Raw genomic sequence first — 27,230 nt, forward strand, 5'->3', positions numbered from 1 at the left:
AACTGCTGCAGGCTAGAGAGTGTCTGTGCCTCACCATCTCTGCCAATGGACACTGCTGGGGATGAGGGTTTAGGGAATTGGGTTTTCCTCTGACTTTGTGCTAAAATAGCACTTTGAATGCCTCTGTCTTCTGACACCTTGGAGTACACATGCCACTAGCAAAGGCAGAGTTTATTTTGTAGGAGACTCCACACCTGATGTTTGCATCTGTAGGTCCTTTTTTTGTGCTGTTGTGTTCCATTACAAGAATAATATTGTCTGTGTGAAACAAATATGTATTTGGCTTTAACCACCCTTAATGTAGATCTTTGTGAATGCTGGTTACTATAGTTACACTGGCATTGTGGGTAATTCTTTCATTATAACTGTTGCATGTTTGTGTATAAACAGCTGAGCTGTATTTTTCTTGCTTTAATCTAAGAAGCCACAGGAAATGCTTTGATTTAAAATTTGCTGATCCAGCCCGCAAAGTTAAAAATATGTGAGATCAGGGTGAAATCAGCACAATTCACTGCATTATTACCTTAAAACTTAAGGGAAAATGTACTTCAGAAAGCTGAAAAACTGTTAAAATGGCATACATGAGTGGGTCCATTATGATTAAACATGCACTTAACCATTTCACAGATTTCAATTTTAATGCCAAACAAAAGGCTTGTTAAGCAGACCATGGATATAAAGGCCTGCTCTATGCCCAGGCTTCTGTGATATATCCAGGTCTATTAAAAAGGATATCTTCCTTCTCAAATTCACCTCTTCAGGGTTATTTTGTTTATATATTTTTTATTCTTTTATGGTGTCACCAATCAGGAGATCAGGTCAGTCAAGCAGGACCTGCCTTTCCTAAACTCCTGCTGGCTGGGTCTGACCCCTGGCTGTCCCAAATGTGCTGTGGGATGGCACTCAAGGGTGTGCTCTTAAAAGCAAGGTAGGAAAAGGAGGGTTGCAGTAGCTCTGGCAGAATTAAGTAGAAATGAACATATTGACTCTCACCACAGTGAAGTTCACTAAACAGGGGGACACGGCTCATTGTCCTCAAGCTCTGCCTTCTGGGTTAATTAAAAATTAAAGCACTCTGGGCTTGTTCCTCAGATTCCAGCACCTCAGGAATTGCTGCTAAGGAATGGAGTTAAGTGGGAAATAATTGCAATCTGAAGGTCTACCCCAAGCAATCCAGAACAGCTCCTGCTCACCAAGACTTCACCTAAAGGAGCAGTTCTGCCAATGTCATGATCCAGCAAGATTTTGAGGTACTTTTTGAACTGCAACTGAAGAGAAACCATGCTCCTTCTCATCCATGGTCATTTTTGCTAGATGCATATGGACTAGTTTACACTCTCAAAAAAACCCCCTCTTTTTTGCCCTAAATCAACCCACCAAACTCTCAAAAGCTGAGTTCAGGCTGCTTCTGATGGAGCCATCAAACTCATTGATAGCAAGTGTGCAAAGGCTTAAATGAGCATCTTCAAAACAAAAAGTTAGAAAATTTCTGGAGGATTTCACCCCTATCTTCCAGCCATAGCTGTTCCTACTAAATATGCTCCTTGCATCTTATGCCATCTTAGACATTGCATCCATATCTCAAAATCTCCTTGAGTTTTCTTCTAATTTAGCTCTTTTACTCTCATTTCTGTCTTCTGCATTTATAGCCTCTGACTTTATTCATGGCAGGCAGGACTGCTTATTTAAAATAACACATTTTTAATATATGCATTAATGCTGTTTTAGGAACAGAATAGTCTCTACTTGGTCAGATTAGTGTATCTCTCATTTAATTACAACTCAAAAGGTTAGAAAGTTTTATCATGCACGCATATTCCCTGGGAATTATCTGACTCTAAAATATAATTAATCATCCTCTGTCATGCTTTTATTATACCCACTGCTCTCTGGAGTCATTCTTTTATTTCCTCTTCATTCATATTCCTCTGACCTTCTTCCTCACTCTGTTCCCACAGACCTCAGGTGAATTTTAGCCGACTGCTCAGAAAGGAGTGGATATTGTTAAACCCATTTGTCAACCACATTATCAACTCACAAACATCACATCTCTGAATATGTTTAGCATTTTCCATATATAGCAGCCCAACTATTAACATGGATGGCATCTGTCAATGTTGACTAAAATTAAATTTTGGAACTCCTGTAAATAATAAAGCAGTCATATAAAGATTATTTCTCTGGAGCATAAGCTACCAGTAAACATGATTTGCATACTGTGCTTACAGCTGTTTCAACATGAACTGTTTGCTGTGGTTCATTAAAATGATTTTATTTGTCAGATTCCAGGATAGTTACAAGTCTACGTACACCAGGCTGGATGAATGTGGTGACAATTCAGGTTTTCAGAACTATGCATATGTGTACTGGATTAGTGACCTGAATTGAATAATAAAGCTTAAAAAGAGATCATTAATACCATGTTTCTGACGAGAGAAATGAAAGAGGGAGGACCTCTGAGAGATGTTCCTAAGGAACAAAGAGTACAAATAGCAAAGCAATGTCCCCAGTGAAAAGAAAAGCACTTTTATAGACCTACATCTCACTTCCATTCAACACACTGCAATCTTTTCTATTGACTTGGCAGAAGTTAAACTGGAATTTGGGCACAAAACTTAAATGTATTTCCATATAATACTCTTGATCTAGATAATAACATCCATACATCTATGAAATGTTTTACTCTAACTTACAGTAAGTTCACACAAATCTTTTTTCTTTCCTCTCATGAAAATTATCTATTTCCTTCCCCCATAATACCACCAAAAAAATCTAGATTTTTCTCTCCTTTTTCTCCCTATATTCACAGTCTCAGCAGAGCAGAAAAGAAGAGTCAGAGATTTGATTTCGGCTACGGAGCTGTCTTTTCCCAAACAGAAAAATGGCAAGATGGCACAAAGACTGAATGGAAAGGAATTCTGTGCTGTGAGGACACGTGAATGCCCAGGTAAGACTCACCACACCACAGTCTGTATGCTTACAGCTGCATGTCAGAGTTCAGCTGTGCTACAGAAGAGCAGCAGAGACAGGATCACTGCCATCCCTTAGAGTTTTGGGGCTAATCCAAGCTCCTGTCAGACCCCCCGAGCCTGGAGCCCAGGTGACTCCAGCTTCCCCTCATCCCATCCCCCAGGGCACTCAGTCCCAGGTCAGGTGGGAAATTAAAAGGCAAATGTAATTTGGCCAGGAATGAGGCCAGCAGCAGCTGCCTGCTTTTTGGTTATCCAGCCTTCCTTCCCACCTCTTGCTCTCAGCCATCATAAGAGCACCTTAAGAGGTGCCTGTTGATGTCCATTGGATTTTCTCCTCCATTTTCTGAGCATGCAAGTTACACAGAGCAAACAAAGCAATAGATGTGACAGCCACTTGAACAGCTGTGTCCTGAGCAAAACCATTCCATTCTGCCTTCTCTCCTCATCCAGCTCCTTGCTCTTCACAGTCCTGAAGGATTTTTGACATTACTGAAGGAGCTACTACAGTGAGAGATAAGATTACCATGGTGTGGCACTATAATTTTATAGGTTTGGACATCCCTGAGAGCATCAGGGCAGCTTTTAGAGATCCATTTTCCAACCAGGAGCCAACCTAGCTGGAAAAAAACCATGGATGTGATTGCAGGGGTTCTGCACCAATCCTGTGTAAGCAGTGCCAGCCTTTGGTGGTTTGAAAATGCACAAAAATCAACTCCTGGGTCTGTAGTCCTAATGTAAACGGTGTTTCCACTGCTCACAGAATATTACAGGAATTTAACCCCTACATTTGCCATGTAATCAAAGCTTTAAAAAGGCACACAAGGAATAATTGCACATTGAGAGCATGTGCAAGGAAAGTATTCTGCAAAGTTATTTTGCAGAAAAAGTCTGTCTCAGAAAGAACAGGTGGGAAAAATATTTCAGCAGAAGAAATATGGTTTCTAATCATAGGTAAATAGATTTGCTTCCAGGAAAGCCTGTCCACACTCAAAAAGTCTGCCAAGAAAATGTAGGATTTCAAGAATGCTGGAACAGGGAGAAGAAAAGAGGAAAAATAGCTTTTCCAGCATCCCAGCCAATTCTGGGCTTGAGAAGAAAATTGGTTTAGGTCAGAATATATATGCTATTTCAACAACAAGAAAACCACCACATTTAGCATAGGCACAATCTAAAATGCTTCATTTAACCTCAAAAAAAAAAAAAAGGTATTTTACTATGTTTTCAGTTTATATAACTCCTGAACAAAGCATTGTTTCATTTTTTAGTATGTAGAGCTTTTTTCTTTTTTTAATACGCTAAAAATGCTGATTTGAAGCAAAAAGTTCAGAAGTTGGATCATTAAAATGCTGAAAAGAAACATTTTGGCATTTCCCATGAACTGATTTTGAATTCTCTCTTGTTCCTATATTTTTCATCAGGAGCTATTTATAAGATTTGACCCAAATTCTTTTCTCCCCAGCTAGCTTCTCTTTTTCAGATAATTTATTAGTTGTCCAGTGAAATAGTGGCCAGGACCAAAAGGCAGCATCAGTTCAGTTAGTTAGTGCAAGCAGTAAAAAACCTCTTAACACTTCAAAAATTGAGATAATGAAAAGAGAAGACTGTCCCTGCCACACTTTTATTATTCAAAATATTTCCCATGAAGGGGCCCATAGAATAGGCAAATTATGCATTAAGTATGTAGTTTCTCTTATTTATGACAAATTACCCCATGTCTGCCTGCAGGGACACTTTTTATGCCTCGTGTATGTGCTGAAGCCCAACTGTTTGATATGAAATCAGATTATTGCTCCTGCTCTGCCCTCCTGCAGGCCCTGATGCTGGGATTTGGAGCTGTGCATCCTCCCTGGCAGCACAGGTAACAAATTCCCACAAATTTCTGTGGGCTGAAGCAGCAGCTTCTCATGGGCTGGGTGAGGACTGGGGAGGGAATGACCATATTTAAATGGTGAAAGACACAGGGGTTGGGATAGAAAACCCACAGAGCTTTCTCCTAGAAGATATAACTAAACCAGATATTCCATGTGCAAACTGGATTTTGGTCAGTAGGAGCTGCAGAGTAGCTATTAGGTTATGTTTGCTCAGATTTTGTACTATTTTCTATCCCTGCCATTCTTCCATCCTCATGTTCTGGTTCTCAATTCAAAGCAATTTATTGGAGCTCTCATCCAGAGGCTGACACCAAATTAACTCCAGAAGTCCCCACAAAGATCACTTGTGGGCAGGTGCTAAACTGGCAGGAACAGGGTCTTTTATTTTAGCAAGCAGAAAGGTTTGGATATAGTTCAAATTACATAATCACATTTTCTTCCAGCAGAAGAAAGACAGACCTTATTGAAGTGAGAATCAAAACTCCTTACAAATTTACTTAAAAGGGCCAAAAAGTTTAAAATCTAAAACTTTTGTAGCTTAAAAAGAACCATAAGAGAACCAGCTACCCCATTAATTTCCTAGGTTTCTCTGAAGAATCTGGTCTGAGAAGTTTTTTTTATCTTCTAAAATTTTTGAGAAGATTGAAGAAAAGAAACTACCTGCAAAGAGGGAAAAGCAAATGGACAACTCTTTTAATTCTGCAGTGAAACAAAGGAAAAGTAACCTCAGTTTGAGGTGTGAGTTATGAAAACTCATTGTAATTTTTACTAACTAATTTTTACCCATTTATTACCAAAGATTGCTGTCTGCACCAAATTACTGAGGGCGGCTTTGAGGTGGCTGTGACAAACAAAACCCCAGCCACCTTCCACTGAGATGGCTTTGGAGTCACAGAATGAGGTGCTGCCCTGCCAGATGAATATGTAGAACAAGGAACCTTATTTTGCCCTGCTGCAGGAAAATATGCAAGGACCTTGATAGAGCACTGACTGCTGCAGACAGACAGCCACAAATCTCAGGTGTCTAAAACTTGGTCACAAATCAGCCTGGCAGCAGCTCATGAGCAGGCTGGCAGTGACCTCAGCCCTGTCACACACTCTCTTATCTGCTAAATTGCTTTGTGGTAACCTCACGTCATGTCCTTGGCCACACTTCTACAAATATTTCTCTCTTGCTTTCCAAAGAGCTGACAGTAGGGGCTTCTGAACACCAGAAGGATTTTTTTAAATTATCAGTTATTAAGCACTTTTTCTTTGTATTTGTAGATGCAGTCCATTATTCCTTATTGATACCCAACTAAAGAGCTAAAGCTGCTTTGGGATACGGTATTCATTTATCCTATAAACAGCTACAGCTTTAATTAGCCAATGGCAAACAAAAGAATTTCCTATGGCAGAGCATGAAACAGGATAGTTTCAAAGGATGCTCTAAGAAAGTCTAGTTTTTCAAAAAGCAAGAATTTAAAACCCAACAGAAAACCTCAACATAAGCCGGTGTTTGTCTGTTGAATGTAAGTGCTTTACCAAAGTTGCAGGACAGATTTTAATTTTCAAAAACATATTGAATACTGAATATTCCTGCATGAAATAAACAGGTCATTGCAGGGAAGACCTAAGACTGCAACTGGGGAAAATATTTTTCCTAAATCTTCATTAAGGAACTACATTCAGATGTGCTTGGAAATCCCTAGGAAAAATCCACTATCCCAATGCATAATATGCTATGGCCTTTTCCAGTCCTTCCTCTCTTTTCTATTGCAAGTCTCTCTCCTCATGTCTCCACAGTTTTCTGGGAGAGAAATAATTGACTGTAACATTTGTCTCTATTTAGCATTTTCCCCCTTCTGTTTGCATGTTCTACCCTGTCCTGCCTTTCTATTTATACAGCAAACTTTGTGAAGCAGAAATGTTCTCCTCTTCTGTCTCTCCTGTGTCCCAAACCACAGGGTCCCATCACTGCTCAGTCTGTTGGCACAACAATAATAGACTTGATCATTATTATTGGGCCAGGCTATTAAAGTTACATCAGTGACATGAATGTGCAAAACCATCAAGCTGCTGGGACAAATATCTGCAAGTTCCTTAGCAGATGTTGTGTGTGTGTGTGAGAAGCTGAGGTAAGGAGCTAAACAAGTACAAATCTGTTTATAAAATTATGAAAAAGCTCAGAAAGGATGGAATTAGTTGGCACAGCACAAAATGGAGGTATCATGGTGCTGGACATTCACTTCACCTATCCTTGTTTTACATCAGGGGTCATACTCCATTACCTTTTGCTCCAAGCTCCAAATCAAATTTGATTAGGGACTAATCTGATTCCACATAATGAGAATACTATTTAGGATGCATGCTTTAAATGTGGCTTTTAGTCCACAGTTTGTTAGGTTAATGAATTTAACAATTGAGATGATTTGTACGTTCCATGGATGATTTGGCACAGAAGACATTTGCAAAATGTGCAAAACTGGCTAAAAATGGCTTTTCAAGGAATACAAGTGAATAATTACAGCTGATGCTAAAACCTGCATTTGTCCTTCAATGATACATAGGTGGCTAATATTCTTCATTTTTAAAAATGTATTTAAAAGTACCGCTAGAAAACATGAGAGGAGGAAAACTTTCTTGGACTGGTAAAATACAAGAAAATATTATAAATTTTTGAGCAGATCTAGTGAAGTACTTTGGTGCTACATCTCCTACACTTACACAGTGCCTCCAAATGAGCATGAAACATCTCATGGTTGGAGCCCAGAGCACCTGAAATCACTGCTTCTGTCCAGTTACCCACCAGCAGATGTGGGTCAGACCCTAACCCTCAATTCCAAATGCCCTACTCCCCACACTTTTCTGTCGGAAGCTCCACCCAGGGCCCTCTCTGAACACACACATCCACAGCCTTTATACCAGAACATGGGCTGCAATCAGCCACTTAGCTTTTAATGCTAGAAAAACTAAAACTGATGGTGCTGGAGCTTTCCTTTTCATTGCATTTTTCATTGGTTCTGTAGCTAAAGCCTTCAACCAGCACAGCAGAGCCCCAGATGTTCTCATCACCCACCTCTGCTGGGCACTCTGGTCAGGAAACCCCAGGCAGAGCAGCCCAGTGCTGCTGGGGCTGGAGAGAACAATAAATCTGCTAATTGCTCCTGGAAAGGCAGCAGCCTTGGATTTGGGACCCTGCTTCCACAAGGACTGGCACATTTGATCCAGCCACTTGAGGCATGCTGTTAAATCAAAGCATTTGGGCATTCCCAGAGCAGGTAGCTGGATGAGCTTTCAGAGCTGCAATTCCAGACACTAGAACCTGCATTCTTCCTCACACTGATGCTCAAATCCTGTATGGGATTTGTCTTGCTGGTTCCTACTCCTGGACCTGACAGCCAACTGCTTGTCAGAAGCACTGGAGCAGAGTGGGGGGAAGGCAAAGAAACTCAAATAACACTAGAAATCAAGAATGACTTATCTTACACTGGAAGTCTGTTGCAGGACAAAGCTCTGCAAGCAGATGCTGCACTCATTATTGTTCTTTTAAAAAAAAAAAGAGGCTGGGGATTCTGTTGGTGATCAGAGCACTGGGACATTTCACCCCAAGGAAGCTATTGCAGGAAAAAAGAATGTTGTATATCCCAGAGCATCATCAGGCTCTTGAAAGTAGAGGCAACAATGGCAGCTGAACAATGCCCTAACAAAAGAATAAAATCATCTTTTATGGTTACACTCCATCTCAGGGCTCACTCTGGAGTGTTTCCTTAGAGCTCTACTCCAAAGATCACCTTGCTGCCAGCATCCTTGCGCTTCCCACAGCAGCTACAGGAAACATGAATTCACTTTCCCTCTCATTGAGTCAAAATTAAAACCAGTGGGGAGAAGTGGTGCCGTCTCCAGACAGAGAGGATGGCAAGTTCATAAAAACTGGGAGAGGCAACAACCTCTTGGTGAAGACATGCCAAGTGATGCCTGGAAGGAGCTGCAAAAGGTGATGAGACACTCCTTTCTCTCTGTTCTCACCCTAAAACACTCATGACACAGCACATGCCACCCACAGCCACCTGTCCTCACTGGCACCCATTCACCTTCATAGTAGTTTAAATATAATTTACAATGGCACAAGATGTCAGGTCAGCCCTTTGTGGGTTTTTATGCTGCTCTGAGTCCCAGCTTGTCCCATCCTGCCAGGCTCAGAGGAGCTGTCCTGCAGCCATCCCTCCTGGGTGCACAGGGCACTTGCTGTGGCCACATGGAAATACAGAAAAAACAAATTCAAAGCTCTGTCTCTAAATCAAGCTCCAGTTCTATGACACAAACCCCACAAAAGCTCGGAAGGAGAATGCTCTGAAGCACTGTTGTGTCATCCCACTGGAGCAGGAGCATTAATGCTGGCTCTGCTCTCCTGCAGGAGCAATCTCTGCTGTGAAGTGCTCAGGGTGTACCACAGGACTGGCCTCGGGCACAGGCTGTAGTGACTGCATTTCCCAGCAAATGAGCACCTGAGAAAAGGGTGCACCAGGAAGACACAAAGAAGTAGCAGCAATGCTTTTAGCTAAATATCAGCCATTTGAGTCATCTTATTCCAGCTTACTGCAGCCAGAGATGAACACAAACCCACCGAGACCCCTGCTGCAGCTCAAGGGGCTGTGGGCAGCATACATGATCTGGGCAGGATCACATCTCCCCAGTGACAATCCAGGATCTGTGGCTCCTGAACCACCACCTCAAGCACCTGACAACCTGACTGACATTTCATAGAAGTACCTTTATCACAGGGTGCATCCTGACAGACACAGACTTACTCAGCTGGTTTTTGCCAGCTGAGGATTTTGCCTTGGAATGATGAGAGCAGGCCAGGCTGGAGAAATATAATGAGAAATAAACAGTTGGTGTAAGTTCTGCTGTTGTCTTGAAGTGCCCCAATTGAGTTTAATGGTGATTGTTTGCAGCACAGAGTGCAATACCAGTCATAAAGTGGGACAGCAGATGACAGGAGACATCTGTGTCCATACTTTTCCAAAGTATGTCACAGAAACCACAGTGTTAATTCTCTGTCCTTTGAGACACCTCCTCCTATTGATCTGATGATACAAGGATGCTATCTAGACCAGCATTTATAGAAACAACCTGGCAAGACTATACTAATATTAGCATTTAGGAGAATGTCTCTGGTTGAGTTAGCTTTGGACACATGGACATTCTGTTGAAAAAGCACACCAGAGGATCTTCAACAAAAAATAATCATTTCAATGACCACAATGCTGAAAGCAAAGCCTGTTGGTTGCTGGATGCTGACCAATGCAACAACTCTGTGTTTTACATTGACATTTAAATGTTTCTATTGCTTTTATCTTCTTCATGGTCTGCTTAATACTGACCTTCCAAATGCAGCTACTCGTAATAACCAAAGTAATTTGCCAAAGGTAACAACAGTAAGAAGTAACAACTGTGCTTAGGCTTAGCTCCCATATTGCCACAACAATATAACAGAATTAGCATCTGATGGCAGGGAAGATTTCTACTCCCAGCACAGTGAGATAAATGTTACTAAATGTTAGACTACTGTGAAAGATTCAACCAAACATAATTACCATGATTATAGGCTATAAAAAGTAACATTACAGAAGAGCTCACTTAATACAAAGGAGAGGAGGAACAAAAAATAGATTTCTGTCTAGAGGTCCCTTTTACACAATTACAGAACATTTCAGCAGTCGATACTAAAATCCAGGTGGTTGTACCCAGAGAAGCAGAGAGAATTGGTTTTTCATTAAAGCTGTGGTATCTGCTCATTCCCTCCCTCCACCTGCTTCTACCAGCTTTGTTCTGATGAGTCCCTTTGATGGTCCATGACCAACTTGTCACCCCACAAAGGCACTGAGGCCACACATTCCACATAAGGAGTTCCACACCATCCCCAGGGACACAGAAGGAAAGAGACCTTGAATGGGTCCAAAGCAAACACAGAAACAGTGGGAAAATCCCACGAATATAAACTTCCTGCTATGAACTATTTAGAAATATTCCTTCTTTTGGGAGGCATGGAAGTGACTTTCATTGGGTTTTCTGTAATCACAGCAGGATTGGTCCCTACATAGATCATACACAACACCTTGTACAGAACAGTCCTGAGTGGATCAATGTTCAGTCCCATTTTGGATAATATTCATCCCAGAATATGCACATACTGGTCTTGAGTGACCATTCCCTTTTTCCTCTCCACGTTCGGTTTATATTTCCACACTTGATTCACTCATAAATGAATCTGGGGGACCTGGCGCAAATGAATGTTTACCAAAATCTCTCAGATTGCCAGTGATTCTCCTCCGGTTACATTGCAGAGATATTTTCTTTCTCTTTCCAATGGAAAACCAAGCACACAAAGGTATTTCTTACTAGCAAGGCAGCTTATTAAAAATGTTTTAATGACAGATAGAGCCACATTTTTTTTTTTGGTCTCATCAGGCATTCTTATCAATTACCTTTTTCCCCACTCAGCTGACTCTGCTTCAGCCAGAATTAAAAGCATGACCCAGAAATTCCTTACAAAGAAAAAAATTATTGCTAAAATAATTAAAAGTTTTAACTAATGATTCTCTTGAATTACTTGTACTCAGGTCACCACATTCTTGTTCTGGGTAACTTGTTATTTTTCTGCTATGGAGAGAATGGTCTTAGTTAGATCAATAATGTTCTGCCCTGCCATTTAAAAAAACCTTAAGCATGAAAAAAAAGTTTTGAAAAACGTTTTGAGCCCTCTTTGTGCTTCAGAGACCTCAGATTTGCTTGTGTGCTGTAAGAGCATAGATCTGTTGTGCCATTCACTGAGTGCCAGCAGTTTGAATTCAGTGATCATTAAAGGAATGCATGCAAAGGACGTGGCATTGTTGAAGGGAGAAGGTTGGGGTAAGAAATGGAGTCTGTTCTGTGCATCATGAAAGGCAGAGGAGAAGGATGGAGTGGCAAGCTAAGTACATGTGGGTTCATTTGAGCCTCTGCTCTTGCCAGAGCCTTGATGGAGTGAGGCACAGAGCGATGCTCTCAGAAGCGCTTGCCTGCTTCTTTAGCTACCTAAAAACGTAAGGAATCCTAGTCATCAACATCAAAACATCCCACTGTATTCACAGGCACTCAAGGCAGCATTCCTACTAAATCCATGCCAGGTATTGAACAAAAGACAAAAGCAGCAATGAAACCAGCGTTTACTGTCCTTGCCTACAGTACGTTCTCTGAGGCGCGTTTACACAGCATGAGGAACCCAGCCTCATCAGCCTCCCAAACCCAGCCTCATCAGCGCTCTCCCTCCTCCTGTGGCTGCAGTTTAAGGGAAGTTTCAGCAATGACAGGCTCTCCAAGAGCCCAGAGCAGGAGGCAGGAGTGGCTCAGAACCCGCGGCACTCCCCGAACAGCCATAAAGTGGGACAGCAAGTGAGCAGATGACAGATGCGCGTCCCCTGGTAGCGCTGCGGATCCTCCACAGGGGCTGCACAGCTCTCCTGTCCCTCTGGAAATAATATCTGTGCTCAGAACATCTCTGTGTCACCCTCTTCCACCTTCAGACATACCCAGATTTGCTCTTTGTGTCTGCGCTGAATATGCAGTTACAGCAGCTTCCATATCACCTTCCCACTCTTCATTCCAAACTGGCAAACCACCAGAAACTTCTTTTTTTCCCCTCTCTCTTTTTCCTAAATTATAGCCAGCAACAGGAAACGCAGAGAGATGGCACTGGGTGCTGGGCAAGGGCCAGTTTTGGAGAGCCAGCAGAGCCATCTCCCCTTCCTTGGTGTAGGGAAGGAGTATCTAATGAGTATATCATAAAACCCTGATGAGTTTAGGATGGGGAAGGGGGTGTTGTGCTGCAGGCACGACTTGGTTCCCTCTGCTCTTGTCCAGGTGCCAGGTCTGCCCACTCTGCAACCTTTTTCTAAGGCTTAATTATTTATTGTTTTGTACCCAGCCACAAGCACTGGGACTTGGTGGAAAACTTTCATGTACAGAAGCATTTGAACTTCAGTTTTGCTCAGGATCATTGTATATGATTTGCCAATCACTAAACATGACTAATGATCAAATAAGATGTAAATGCTTTGTGGTAAAATTTATAAAAATCAATGAAAAAAAGTCTTAGTCATTCCAATTATTTCCTAAATGCAGTTCAGAGGTGACAAATTAATATTTAAGCATATTGGGGGAGAATGTGCCCTTTATTTAAACAGCAATGTAGATATCAATTAAAGGACAAATTAGTTATACCTTTTGACTTATGTGCATGGAAGAGAATTGCTATAGTATGAAAGAGTTTTTAACTAGTGGGTAGTTTGGTAATTAGAGAGCTGTCAGAGCTTGTTATGTTATCTTGCAGCAGTTGGTGTTCAAAATACTCCTTGCCACTCATGATCTGCGTGGGAAGCTGTTAATATGCAGCTAGAGTCTACACGAGTTCAAAGGGTAGAATTTAATTATGATACTGTAAATTCTTAATTTTCAATTACTATGGCACTAGGGATCTGCCCTTGAGAAAGGGCAGATAAAAGACATTTTGGCATTTACAAATGTATGAATAAATAGGAAGGCAAAGAAATAATATCTGCAGGATTGTTACATTTGCAAGTTCTCCAATTGCTTTTTTAATTTATTTTTGCTGTATTAGATTGCAAAACAGTTTTCCAGTGTCAACAGTTACAATGCATCATTTGCAGATATTATCTCACTGCAGGAAGCAGTTTCAAGGCCAGCAAAAATAATACTTTGATCTGCAGTGTACTGTAAGCCCACGCACAGCTGATGGTCACAAGAGTTATGTACAGCAAATAACTGCCTAATCTAGGAAAACCCTTGCTCAGAATCAAACACACAGCTACCTTGCAGGTCTCCCTTATTGTTGAAATTCACAGGACCAACTTGGCCAGTATTATGCAAATATTTGGGAGGAAGCTTTTCTCTGTTTTCCAGTTTTATCACAGTTCACCGGTGACCTCACCACCAAATACAGCAGCACAGAAACAATCCTGCTCCCCCAGCAGCCAAGTTCCACCCACAGGCTACGGACCATGTTGGCAATGATGGCTCAAGTATCCCATTTCCAAACTAATGCTCCACTACTAACTGCTGTTCAGTCTACAGACAGCCCCAGCACACATGAACACTTTTGTATCAAAGAAGTTCATTAAAAGGGGTACAAGGGAACATCCTGAAGTCAACATTAATGAGGAGAGAAGAAAGCCAGACAGAAGAAAGGTTGCCTAGGTAAAATAATCATGTTTAAAATGCAAGAAACTTTTGCCCCCTAGCAACCCTTCAGCCCTGTTTAATGGGGACAGCACTGAGCACTGGCCCCACGTGCCTCCCACACAGGAGAGCATCATCCCCGATCTGCCCTGCACACATCACCCAGAACTGACCTTCCAGACCCGCTGCAGGGCTTCACTCCTGATATTCCTGCAGTTCTGAATACAGAGACGACAGTTCCATAGCTCCCAGTAAAGCTGAGCAAGATCAAACTCATGGAAAACTCTGTGCTCCTCTCTGAAGCTACAGTGGTTTTATTTTATGATGATCTTTATGCCATGTTTCAAAATTGCTATCTAGGGGACTGCAGCAAAAATCATGTTTGTGGGTGTTTCCCACCAAAGCCACAAAACAAGAAGGAATGCTCCAAGATCAAATATCTAAAGAAACCTGTTATTCATGCTGAATAAATAGTTGTAATTGAGTCCCATGTAGCAGACTGTCATTGTTGGGGGAAGGGCTAAACAGCCATAACCTAAAGTTTACATAGTGTGAGACACTGCAGTGGCAAACTGTGCTATTAAAGTATTTTTCCTGAAGTATTTTTAAAACATTTATAATTTATATAAAAACACCAGGCGGTACCTTTGAAGTTATTTAGCATGAAAGTCCAATAAAAAGCTCCTTAGGTTTTAGCAGCGTGATACAAATAGCTCACACAGTATGTATAGTTAGCCAGCTCCTATTCAGTAGGTAGGGAACAAAAGCACACTACTTAGTGCTCTCTGTCAAATCAAGAAAATGTCATTTCACCACTTATGGTGATTTACATCCATAGCAAGTTGGCCTAAAATGCAGGTCCTTTTTCCAAGAATGGAGAGGAAGCACAAAAGGTCAGAAACATCATCACAAGCACTTAATACAAAGCAGTTTCATTAGGTTTCCACAGATACGTGATGCTCAAGGAAATCCCAGCTGAAGCATGTCCTTCAAGTAACACACATATAGCACTACCTTAATTTGCTCAGTTATTCAGCAGTGGAGATCATGTCAGCTTGCTAATTAGGCAATTAGCGTCTGAGACATCCACACAAAGAAGTAGGAAAACAACTTATTTTCAAGGTGTAGGTGCACAGAAATAATTTCTTTGGGGACTCAAATTTCCCATTCTGAGCTCTGACTAGTCCCTTGTCTAGTTTTTCTTTTTCAGAATGAAAAATAAAACCAAGGCAAAACCTCTTGTTTCAGGTCCCACTGTATAATCTCACTCCAAGTCAGTGGAAGTCTAGAGATACAGCCATGGGCAGATTTCATCTCTGTGCCTGTGATTAGTGATTGAGGAGCTGAGAAAACAAAGAAAAGAAAAACAAACAAAACTCATTTGATGTAGGATTGCTGCTTTTTTCATGCTCTAGGCCACTGCATACCATGGCTGTAACTTTGGCATGGACAAGTTTTGAAAAGGCAAACAACAAATAGGAATTATGATTACATCGGCACCCATGGTGCAGGCAAATGTACATCTCAGTATTTGTTCTAAAATTTGTTCTGTTACAACAGCAACAAAATCTCAGCCCTTTTCCCCCCTATTACAAGTTCTGACATCTGCAGTGGTGCAAGACCTGCACTTTCCAGAGCTCGGGGAGGGGATGTACTGTGACATTTTGGGTCACAACTTGCAGACCAGCTGAAAACTCTGTTGTCACATGGGGAAGAATGGCATCCTACCAATGCAGGCTGTACAAACCAAGGCCCTGGGAGGGCCATGCATGCACAAACCTGTTTTGCAGCTGGTGACATCACAACATTATTCTGATTGCTTTGATTTGTCCAGTGCACAAACCCCAAATATACTGGGTAGGGCTGGAGGGGAGCACTTCTTTCCTCCACTCTGATAGTCAGTTTTTCCCAAGCTGACTTCCACAAAAACGATTTAAAAGTGTTGCAAGGAGGTCCGTCAATAGCCTGAAGTGTTCATAGATTATTTGGTAGACTCCAACACTAATCCAGACAAGCATCATGAATTGGCTGAGGAGAAACCCAATGGCTGTCAATAAACAACTGAGCCATCACCATCCATTCCTTCAGCTTGATTAATGGGGAGGGCTCGAGTGAGAGTATAATGGCAGTTTCTTTTTGATATGGAAGTTACTATCATATTTATACTCATTGTCAAAGGAAATAAAAATAAAAATCACAGAATTGATTTTTAAGCTTAGAGAACTCTGCTTTGTGATCCCGGGGCATCACAAACCAACACAACGTGGACTCGCTGCTTTTTCCAAGGTAAAAAGGGACTTTTTATTTTCTGACTCCAACATTTATAGATTACCAATAGTGACAGTAGATTGGAAGGTGAAAGTGCCACCTCTCCAATGACACGGGACAAACCAACAGTCCACCAAATTTCTCCTCCTCCATAAAACAATAAGTTATTTACATAAAGTGTGTGAAAAAGTTCGTTACAAGAATATAAACATCAGAAGGCATAGAAAATCTTAAAAAATCAGGGTGACACTGGGGGGTAAAAAGCTTGAATCTGCTCCCAGATCAGAGCAGATAAAGCAGTTTTGGTCATCCTGAGCCATCAAACTCCTGCCTGGTGCCTGTGTCATGGGCTGAGCACGACCACGAACCAGCTGTTTGCAAGCTCTTACCACTGGACAGATCTGCTGAGAGCACTTTGCCCAAGTGCAGGCTGCAATTTCTCAGAGCAAACTGTCCTTGGTCTGTCTCAGGACCTTCCTGCTGGAGGATGGCAGGAGTCTGGGCAGGAGGGTTCACAGCTCACCCGTGGCAATAACCTGCCAAGTGCAGGCACGTGCACCCCAGGCAATAACCTACAAGTGAGCAAGTGCAGCATATGCACCTAAGGTACACACAGTGAGCTCCTGTCAAACTGCAGGGAATTTGCCAGAACTGCTTTTCCAAGGTTTGAGCTTTTGTGCTGACTCGGTCACAAGGAAAAAGGCAAGTAATGACTCTAAGTGAGTGTGTTCAAAGAACAAATAGGGGTTTTTATTTTTTATTCCCAATGCTGCACCCCTACTTTGCTTTAGAGGTAACAGCTGAGGATCTAAGTGCATTATACTGTAAATACACCAAAATGGAAATGTTCCTCTCTAATGGAACAGTTCATCACCTAGGCCAGCTTCTCCATTGATTTACATTCCACATAGCCTCAGGAGCACTGCAAGGGCTGTAAATCAGTGAAGAATAGCATCCTTTGAGTCTAAATCTCCCCAGCCATTCAGAAGTCATGTTAATATGTAGCTAGAGCTGTGGTGTACATGAGGGACTGTCAGGGGGAGCAGCTCCAATCAATGGCATTGAAAGGGAGCGCTGTGGTTAACGCCCGCATCGATCACGCTGAACAGTGATAAACAATTACAACCATCAGCCCAGGATCACTGCCTGGCACACTGCATGAAAGATTTCCATGTCTTTAAGGCTGTGTTTTTTAGAGTTGACTGTCTTGTTGCTCAAACTACCCAGTTTTATAAGCCTTTTTTTCTCCTTTCCGTAAATGATGAAGCACCAGGATCTGGAGGACAAATATCCTTTAAACCAATAAGCTGAAGATGCACTCGGAAAAATGACTGTAAAAACATGCCTTGCCAAGTGGCAAATTCTCTTCTTCTCAGTATCTTTGACATCTCTGAGCTGAATGACAGGGTAATTTTTCCTTCAACCAGTACAACAGTAGGATGGACACTACTGTGAGCTCATGCCTGGGACACGGCTGGTGACAGAGGAACAAAAACACAACTCCAGGGACTCAAGAAAACTCCATCTTGATGTCATTTGACAAAATCAGGATTGGAGGTGAAACCAGCTCATTTCCATGGATGCACTTGATATACAATTTTGCCTGAACAGAACTCATTTCAAAGTTTTACTAAGTGAAATAAATACAATTCCATGTACCTATAGGAAACTGAGCCATTAGAAACATGTGCTTTGTTTTCTCACAGACACACTTTCCATGCTAATTAACACCCCTGAGCAACCAGGAATTTCCACATCTTACCAAAAGGCAGACAAAATCCCCTTCAGAGTAGAGATGGAAAAATCAGGGTTGATTTATGCCAGTGTAGGCTTTATAGTGACACATGTGAAAAGAAGAGAATTTTCTCCCACTCTTTCCCTTGTTTTATGCATTTCACATGGATAGCTCTGAAATTTGGCTTTCCCAGTCCCTATAAAACAGTCCACCAATATCTCCACTGATTAACAGGATTGCTATAATGACCTGCTCATTCTGATTCCCCATGCTGGTGTTCAGCTGTGCACACTGGAAGGAGCTTTCAAACATTCCTGTTATGAGACATTTCCCATTTCATCTCTTGAGAAGGAAAAATTGCAGAAAAATTGCTTCCTCCCATTAATGGGGAAAAACCCCTAAAAATCCCTAAAATGAGCAACTAGAAGATGCAAAACAAACGAAGGGACCAGCAGATGTGCTCAGGGTAATAAATCTAGAAATAACAATGTATACACCTGCCCTAAGAACAGTCTCCCCCTACCAGCAGCCATTTATGGTGTGTTCAAAACCTGTCCCTGGTTTAGTTTCACCCACAAGCTTATTCTGTAAAACACTTTAAACTAAATTCACAAAATCTCTTCCCTTTCTGAGCCAATCAAGGGGCAGCTGAGAGCCTTTTCATACTTTATTTAATGAATGAAATTAACTATGAACAGACCTGAATTTGCCTTCTGACCACATCTCCAACCAGCCTAAAAGAGAGAAAACTCTTCCCTGCAATGTCTGTCTGTTACTTTAATGATTTTTGTGGGGTCTCCTGAGCAAAACCATACCTGTAATCATTTTCCTGAGGGGTTCAAAAGCAGGTACTCCTCCATCAGTAATTATTCATATGTTATTCATGGGAGCTACTGCTGCCATGGTAGGGGTGGGAGAGAGACTTTGGATTTCCAAAATGTGAGATCCCCTCCTTCCATAATTATAATGGCACTGCTGGCTGAATAAACAGGCACTGGGCCCCTCAGGCTCCTGCATTTCGAAGTGGCCATGTAATGTGTATATTTGCCCATTGGGGGGTAAGCCTTGTGCACAAATCTTATTAAATGAACTTGTGGGATGCACAGAAAAAGCCTGTGCACCTCTTTAAATAAACCAGCATGAACGTTTAGTTACCATTTTCATTTTCTCTGTCAATCAGCTTTGTGGGAAACAAAAAAAAAAAAAGTAAATTGTTGGTATTCATAATACCTCAGTAGAGGAACACTGAGTATGGGGTTGTTTTCTCCATCGTGTTTCCATCCATTTTTTGGTAACATTTGTTGGCTTATCCATTTACGCAGCATTAAGGGTCTATTACATGTGAATCAAATGCAAATGTTGGCAAAAAAGGTCCACAATTCCTCAATACTGCAGTGAAGAAACCAACAAACAGAAGCAGTAACCCACAAACAAACACAACTTCTGGACCAGTTTGGAAGACAGGCTGATTTTCATTAATTCATTAAAACAACTCCCAATTAGGCATAAAATAGAAGATCCAAGATTAATTTTCTAAGGAAAGGAGGAGAATCTCCATCCTCATGGCTGACTGATGTTCTGATTTGAAGTGCTTTAAAAATGAAACTCCACACCACCCTCCCTCACCCCCATTTTAAAATAGTGCTTTCCAAGGCAATCAGGAATATCTCCTGGAAGAGTCAAATCAAACTACAACTTGTCCTTGAGAATATTAGCTGAGGAATGATTTTTGCAAGCTCCACTCTAAGGCATACATTGATCTGATGACAGCTTTGGAATCCTTTAGATAGAGTTGAAAAATGTTTTTTTTTTTATAATGCCAGCATACCTGTCTCCATGAAAGCCCACAGCCAACAATTCTTTTGGCCAGAACTAGAGAAATAAACTATGAATAATCTTTTAATATTTCATTTTGCTATTCCCACATCTCATGCAAGTTTGGGGGATTGCTCCTGATTTCTTCTTCCTGCCATGCTGTAAGGGGTAGCACATGATTTTATGAGATGTCAGTAATTAGGCTTATTGAGTTTTTCAAGTTGCTGGATTTTTTGTGATTTTTTTAAAACTACAAGAAAAATTTTCTTAGGTTTTCTTATCCCAGGACAACTGACAGCATTTTCTTTATGCTTCAGTGTGGGCACATGCTAGTTCAAAACTAAATATAGAAAAAATGGAATTTATTCCCTAATCAATCTTATTTTAATTAACAAGATAAAGAAGGGTGGAATAGTTGTGAAAAAAAAATAAAAATCCTTTAGGGGTTGAACATGGAAACTTCATGTTTTCCAGCCAGTGGTAAGAACTAAGGCTGCTGTGAGAACCTCACTTGCCACTTTCACAGAGTTTATATCCTCTAAGTGAGAATTTTCCATAGCTCCTGCATGGCTTCCAGCAGCTTCCACTGGCTGGGAATTCTGTACCTACAGAAATCTAACAAGGCATTAAAAATAATAATTCACTGCTGGGAAATCAGTGGGATGCCAGCAAGAAGACAAGATAAAATACCTGTTAAATATGTAGATAATTCCCAGGGAATGGAAACTTCAGTGCTCAGCCCCTCCATCAAAGCTTGCTGAAGTCAATTAGAAGACTTCACTTCAGCTGAGGTCTGTACCTTAGCATGTGGGGAAGGCTCAAAGAAAATGGCTAAGTTGGTTAAAACCTGATTTTTCTCTCATTCCCCAGCACCTTTGTAGTTCAGGTACAAAAAATCAAAGAAATCTATGCTAAGAAAACTAAAAATACAGCCCAGGAGAAGGTGTTTCTTCCCTCTTGCCCCTCCCAGGCAGATTCCACAGGACTTCACCAGTGAAATCCAGAAGGACGTATCTGGAATCCATGCAGCATTGAGCAGCTGAGGTAAAAGAATATCTATGGCACAATTTCTCTTAAATACATCTCACATCTGTCAAATCCTACTGCAATCAATACTTTTATGACTGTAGCTGCAAGTTGCTGGAGAAACACAGCAGCTATCTTTTAAACTGATATCAGCAAGATATAATGGGATATCGGAATTAACGTTAGCTCAGTCAAGCATGACAGCTTGGTGTAATGACTAAGTGTCAGCTACTTTGAAAGTTTACATCTCTTTTAATTACCACAATTACCCAGCTGACTGGTTTTCAGCTCATACAGCTCCTGGAGGCTCCGAAGGAGCAGCAAACTGCAAGGCACAGAAATGTCAGCAAAGTTTTCCACAGCACTGGAAGGATCAGATGTTGATCCTCATCAAACTGCTGTCCCCTGCTAGGAAGCACACTGCAGAACACACTAGCACTGCTCAGGATGGAGATATATCCTATTTTTGTTCTCTCACTCAATAGAACAGCTTTCCTAGGACGTGGCAGATATGGAAACTCAGTAGATCAACGGGTTTTCTTACTGCAAGGCCTTCTTGTATCCCACCAAGTACAGGGTGGCTGAAAACCTGCTTGTTTTATTGCTAATTAAGGCTTCCTTCTTTTGTCTCCAGGCTGCTAAAGCTCTTCAAACCAAATCCTGTGGGTTACACACTAGGCACAAGAACTGTTTCTCCCCTGTGTGCATGGCCGGGTTGGAAACACAAACCTGACTTTTAATGAGCCCTATTTCCAGCTAAACCACCTTCCACTTTGTCACCTCAGAACCGCCAGAAGGGAACCTGTGTGAGGGAGCTCCAGGTGAGCACACACCTGCACAAAAACCCTTTAATTGTCACTCCTGTACCAGGCCTGGGTAAGGCAAAGGGGGCTCTCCAAGTGCTGACTCCAGGGAGGACAAAGGAAACTTCTCACTGGTGAAAGCTGAATTAGACCTTTCCTGAGATGGCATTTTGCAGCAGAATTCAGCCAGGGAGGGACATCTCTTCACCACCTCTGCTGTCCATAAATGTACTTTTGCACTCCTACCCTTCACCCCCCACATTCTGTGGACTGCATGAGTGGTGTGTTCCCCCTTAATACATTTTTAAGCAAGGATTTCAAGAGATATGAGGAGATGTTCTCATAATGAGGGTAATTACCATTGCATTTTAATGTACTGCAATACAGAGCCATGGTTCAGCAGCTTTACTTTAGAGCAAGTGTTAAAATAGAGAGCTTTAGATCTATCACAAAATACATCTGTAACTAACCTCTGCTGCCTCATGCCAGGATTTTCTCCTACTAAACACTAACAAGGTGTGCTCTGGCCTGCCTGCTACAAGTGGATGAGGCTTCTCTAATGAGTCTGTAACTACTAAAAAGAAAAAAAAAAAAAAAGGAAATAACTACCTAGTCACTTTGGCCTCATTTTATAAATAGTGCCATCTAATAATTCTAATTGTGACTGAACATTGCCTCCTAGAGATTGATATCACTACATTGCAAAAAAAAAAAAAAAAATCAAATCAGAGTGCAACAAAGGACAGGGGAGCTCAGAGAAAAAAATAAGATTAGCCACAGACAGGGCCAACTATCAAAACCATAATAGTGTTATAAATCCCATTCCTTTCAATATATCTGACATAGTATACACAGTTAGAAAACAGCAGTAAAATACCACATACAGGTTCATTATTTTCCTTGCCACACTTCTTGGATAGTTTTGTGAGAAGTCAAGGAAGGGGGAAGAGGTTTTAGGGATGGTGAGGGTGCTTTCACTTTTTCAATGAGAAAAGTGCCTATTTTGGACATGCACAGGAAGGCTCTCACAGGAGAGATGAAGCCACTGACAGAAGCCCTCAGGTACTACTGGCAGCTGTTCCACAGCCTGTGAACTCAGCCAAGCCCTGAAAATCCTTCTCCAGCCTGTCAAGGCCCGGAGAAGGCAGCTGAGCCTTGTTAGCAGAGCAGCCAGGCAGAATAGGTGAACTGCAGCTCTCCCAAAAAGTCAATTTAGAGCACGATGAAGGGCTGTTCAGCTGGCTGGGAACAGGAGGGAGATTGGCAGCCTTGGCTTGGGGCACAGGGGCCAAGGAAGCCAGGCTAATTACCCAGGCTGGGTGGGCACAGGATGCTCTTTGGGGCTCTGGGACAAAACAAGGCTTGGAGGGGGGGGGGAAATGCTGTTAATGGAACCCTGCAAAACAACCCCAGCCTGAGCACAGCTCTCCCTGCACAAGGCTTGGTGGGGGGGAATGCTGTTAATGGAACCCTGCAAACAAAGCCCAGCCTGAGCACACCTCTCCCTGCAACACCCAGGCCCTGGGTGAGCTGTGCATTCTGCTGTGCCTGCCAGCAATCCTGCCCCTGTCACAGAACCTCCTGCTCAGGTCTGTGCTCCTCCTGAAAAGCAGCTTTTGTGCATAAATAAATAAGGGAAGGGACTCTGGAACAGAATTTCCATGAGTGAGATGTGACTCTGCTAGCAAAGCCTCTGAAAAGTGCCAATGGGATGCAGTTTAACAATTGGCATCAGAGCTGGAGGGGGCAGCAAATGCAGCAAATGAGAGAAAGCAGCACAAGGTGTAAGTTGAGAGGCCTGGGGTTAGTTGGAGGAGAATGAGTAAGAAATCTCCTTTATTCCAGCTCTCGCCTATTGTGATTTCCTCTGCAAGAAAAAAAATAAAAAAGAGCTTTCCAAATGGAGAAGCCATCAGTGCAAGCTGAATTTTATGTTGGTACAAAATGACTCCTCATTAACCTTTCATCTGAGAATCACCATCAGCTTCTTCCTGCACAGTGTCACATCACTCCCAAACAAGAAGGTCTCTTCTTTTATAAAAAACCTGACTGTTGTTCAGTGGCATTTTCCAAAGCACGAACCTGGCAGCCTCCTTTGTCTCCCACAGGAGCCCCAATCTCACCTCAATCAATCACTTTCCTAAGGAAACTTTCCTATCCCTCCATGTCTCAAGCCAGCTGGAGCTGGCTGCTGTGAGGAAGGACAGGCACAAGAAACCTGTAAAAAAAGGGGGTTTACAACTAGGAAATGTTAAGTATTATTAATGCATTAGACAGCCAACACTGTGGCTGTTGTTACTGTCAAATGCTTTAGTAATACACTAATCTCAGCATCCCCGTAATTCTGAGTGACTCCCCAGAGGAGCCAGGATTACTGCATTGGCCATATAAAGGTAAATGTTGCTTTCCCCATTATGATTCTACCCACAACTTCCAGCACTGCCTGATTAAAATAACTTGGCCCTGACTTTCACAGTATTTTGAAGGTGACAACATTTTTAGACATGACATCCTTCTCCAACGGAGAGTGCAGTTACAGGAGCTATTTAATGGCTTTTGCAAAGCAATAACTCTGCAACTTGAAGAAAAAAAAACAAAGCAAAAACAACCTAAATATGAGAAGGCTGCTTTTATTAATATCCTCTTTTTCATTAATATTTGTGTTTTAGAGCTGAATATCATTCTATGAATATCCATGGTAGAGAACTGGGTACTGTGGCACTGAAAGCTTATTTTCCTAATAATTTATTTTACACAAAGTACCTTTCATTTATTTAAGATTATTAAAAAAAGAAAAAAGAGACAAAGACCATTTTGATATGTGCTTTTTCCCCCCCTTGCTCAGGTGTGAGGTATCTCTGGCAAGGAAAATCAGTCAGTGTTTAGAGACAGAATAATCTCCATCAGAAACCTGGATGTTTCTTCTTGAATATGCTGGGGAATTGTATCAGGAGACCTGGGAGCCCTATCCAAAAGCAGATTTCTGGAGATCAGAAAGAGATGTTTGTTTGGAGGTTTCCCTGCTCCCAAAGCTGCTCTTTGTGCAGCCTGTGCTGGGACCCTCTCGAGCAGAGCCACCTCAGCTGACAAAGCTCCCCAGTGGCTCCTGCACCTTCCTCAGTGTTGTGCTATGGTTGCATTCTGTTACACGAGATCAAAGATTTGAAGCTCCTCACAAGTCATAAAAACATGAACACAGTCACAATAAAAGTACTCACCAGGCATCTCAGGAATGGTGGACATCAAGCTTAAGGACAGATTTTTCCTTACATCTGTGAAACTTTCTTCTCAAGGAGCCTGGGAGTATAATTGACAAAAGATTTCTGATTCAATTCCCTTTAACTCCAGGGTTGTCCTTGACTCTTCCTGCAAGAAGATTTTCTTCCCATAATTTTACAATTTCAAATCACCAGCCCTGCTTCTAGAGCTGCTCAAGTGCAACCATTCTTTTGGCCAGAATCCTTCACAGGTGTGTTTAAGTGTCTCAAATGTCAGCAAATGAGCTGCAAAGGGGCATCCTATTACCCACTTTATTTCATTTAAGTAAAGACAACAAATTCTCTCTGTTTTTTTTTTTTTTTAATTTAATGTGGTGTTTGCAGATATCAACTTTATTTAGAACTGCCCTAATTTTTATAAGCATTTGTTCAATAAATGCATCTCCCCAAAGTCCCAAGATTAGTATTTGTCTCCTCAACACTGCATTTCAAGTATTTTTTTGACAGAAATATTTACAGCTGAACTTAAGCTTTTGACAGAAATCTTTCAAGAATATCAGCACATCAAGCATCTCCATTTGAATTAAGTGAAGCTACCACTTTTCTCCCCCTCTGCTTCATATGAAGAGATTCCTTTAGAGTATCCTAAGGAAAATTTTGCAGTATTGTGACTAAATTTTCATACAATTTGTAACTATTTAATTGCAATGAAGTCTGGGGACAGCAGCACCCACATAAATCAGGCTATTGGGGACTGGCAGATATTGCTGAGAGGAGACAGATGTACTGGTGAAGCAGGATTGTATTGAAAGGGTTTCTTCCCACTCACTGCGACCCCTAACAGAGCACATCTGGATGGAATACGGTCCTGGCTGGGAACAATGTGTGTAATGGGTAGAAATCTCCATTTTCCCAGTTCCAGCCAGCTGGGAGTCCGTGAGGCCCCAGAGGAACTGGGGGCAATCTGGAGCCACCCCCTCGGATGCTGAGGCTGAAGTCAGGGCAGGAGCAGATGGGTTTGTGTGCCTGAGACCTGTGATGGGTTCCCTGGTGCCCCTCCCCTGCACTGAGCAGATCTTGAACCTAGGCCAGTATACACTGAGCTCCGAAGGGTGCTTGAAGTGGCTTAATTAGGGAGAAGCTTTACAAAAGCTGCTCTTGTACAAAATAAGTCGTTTTCTAGCATAGAGTATAGAAACAATTCAATTGCTTTCTACATTTCCACGTCCAACACGCTCTGCAGAGTGACAGAGCTCCCTTATAGCTTCTTAAGAAAGAATAACTATGGAAATTATTTAAAAAGAGCCTAAGACACTAAAAATCCAGCAATTAAAAGCACCTAATATCATATTCATGCTTTCATGTATCAGATGCTCCCAAACTGTTCTTGCTGCATGCCTGCATTCATTACAATATGTAAAACTGGGAGTGATAGTCACGGTCTTAAGTCAAATTATCCCACATCAAAAATCAGTCTCTGCTTTTCTACCTCAATCTTGTCATGCTACTGTGGCTCCAAACTTGGCCACTTTCCTTAATATAATCCTTATCTTTAATGCTTCCCTCCCTTCACCCTCCCTGCACTTAAAAATTGCTTTGTACCGCAAAATGCAGCCAAGGATTTTTCAGAAGAAGGGGAAAACCTCCCTGCAGTAATCTCTCCTCATACCCAACTGCCAATATAGAAACTCAAGGTGGCAAAACCCTCCCAAAGTGGCATTTTCCTCCCATATGCTTTTAAATGTTCCCTCCCCAGAGGCGACCCTCCTGAGATGCCACATCCCTGGCAGGAGCACTCCACCTGCGAATCCATCTGCTGAGACCTGACACTTCAGTGGGCTGGGGGTGAGGGGACAGCGCCCACCCTGCAGGTGGGGAATGAGGCCAAAGTCTGTGCTCAGACTGACCCAGCACCCTTCTCCTCTCAGCTGCTGCAAACAGAAACCACCAGGGTTTCCCTCATACGCTTTGGGAATGCCAAGCGGCAGAAAAAGAAATCATCCCAGCTAATTACTGAAAGAGTGGGATCAGCAAATGAGTCATAGCAACAGAAATCTCAGCAAATGCTTGTCCTCTCACCACATTAAAACCTGCTCTTTCTCTTGGGAAAAATCAAAATAATTTCCCTTCCTTTAATATTAATAAAAATCATGTCAGAAACACCAGCACAGGCTTACAGAAATGTGACTAAATTTTAGATATGTGGCTTCTTTGGAAAGCTACTCAAACATGCTAAATAATCTTTAATCAATGGAATGCTTTGCACTTGATTTTTTGCATGAAGTGTTTTAAGATAAGAGAGG

The 27,230-nt window shown here is 41.8% G+C and overlaps 1 protein-coding gene across 3 annotated transcripts in view; it reads right to left on the reverse strand.

Moving 5' to 3' along the window:
• Positions 1-27,230, reverse strand: part of TAFA1 (TAFA chemokine like family member 1) — a 207,952-nt gene that overhangs the window by 68,655 nt on the left and 112,067 nt on the right. The window contains exon 1 of one of the 3 annotated variants that reach the window (XM_054280903.1): positions 24,928-25,062. The exons of the other annotated variants lie outside the window; for them this stretch is intronic. Within the exon in view, the coding sequence (XP_054136878.1) occupies positions 24,928-24,952 (25 nt within the window). The 5' untranslated portion in view covers positions 24,953-25,062. Of the gene's footprint in view, positions 1-24,927; positions 25,063-27,230 lie in introns of those variants that run through there. 3 annotated transcript variants of the gene reach the window in all.

This window comes from Melozone crissalis, unplaced genomic scaffold (assembly GCF_028551555.1).
Source record: "Melozone crissalis strain CALT ecotype California unplaced genomic scaffold, PUWL_Pcris_2 ptg000029l_1, whole genome shotgun sequence".
Classification (NCBI taxonomy): Eukaryota; Metazoa; Chordata; class Aves; order Passeriformes; family Passerellidae; genus Melozone; species Melozone crissalis.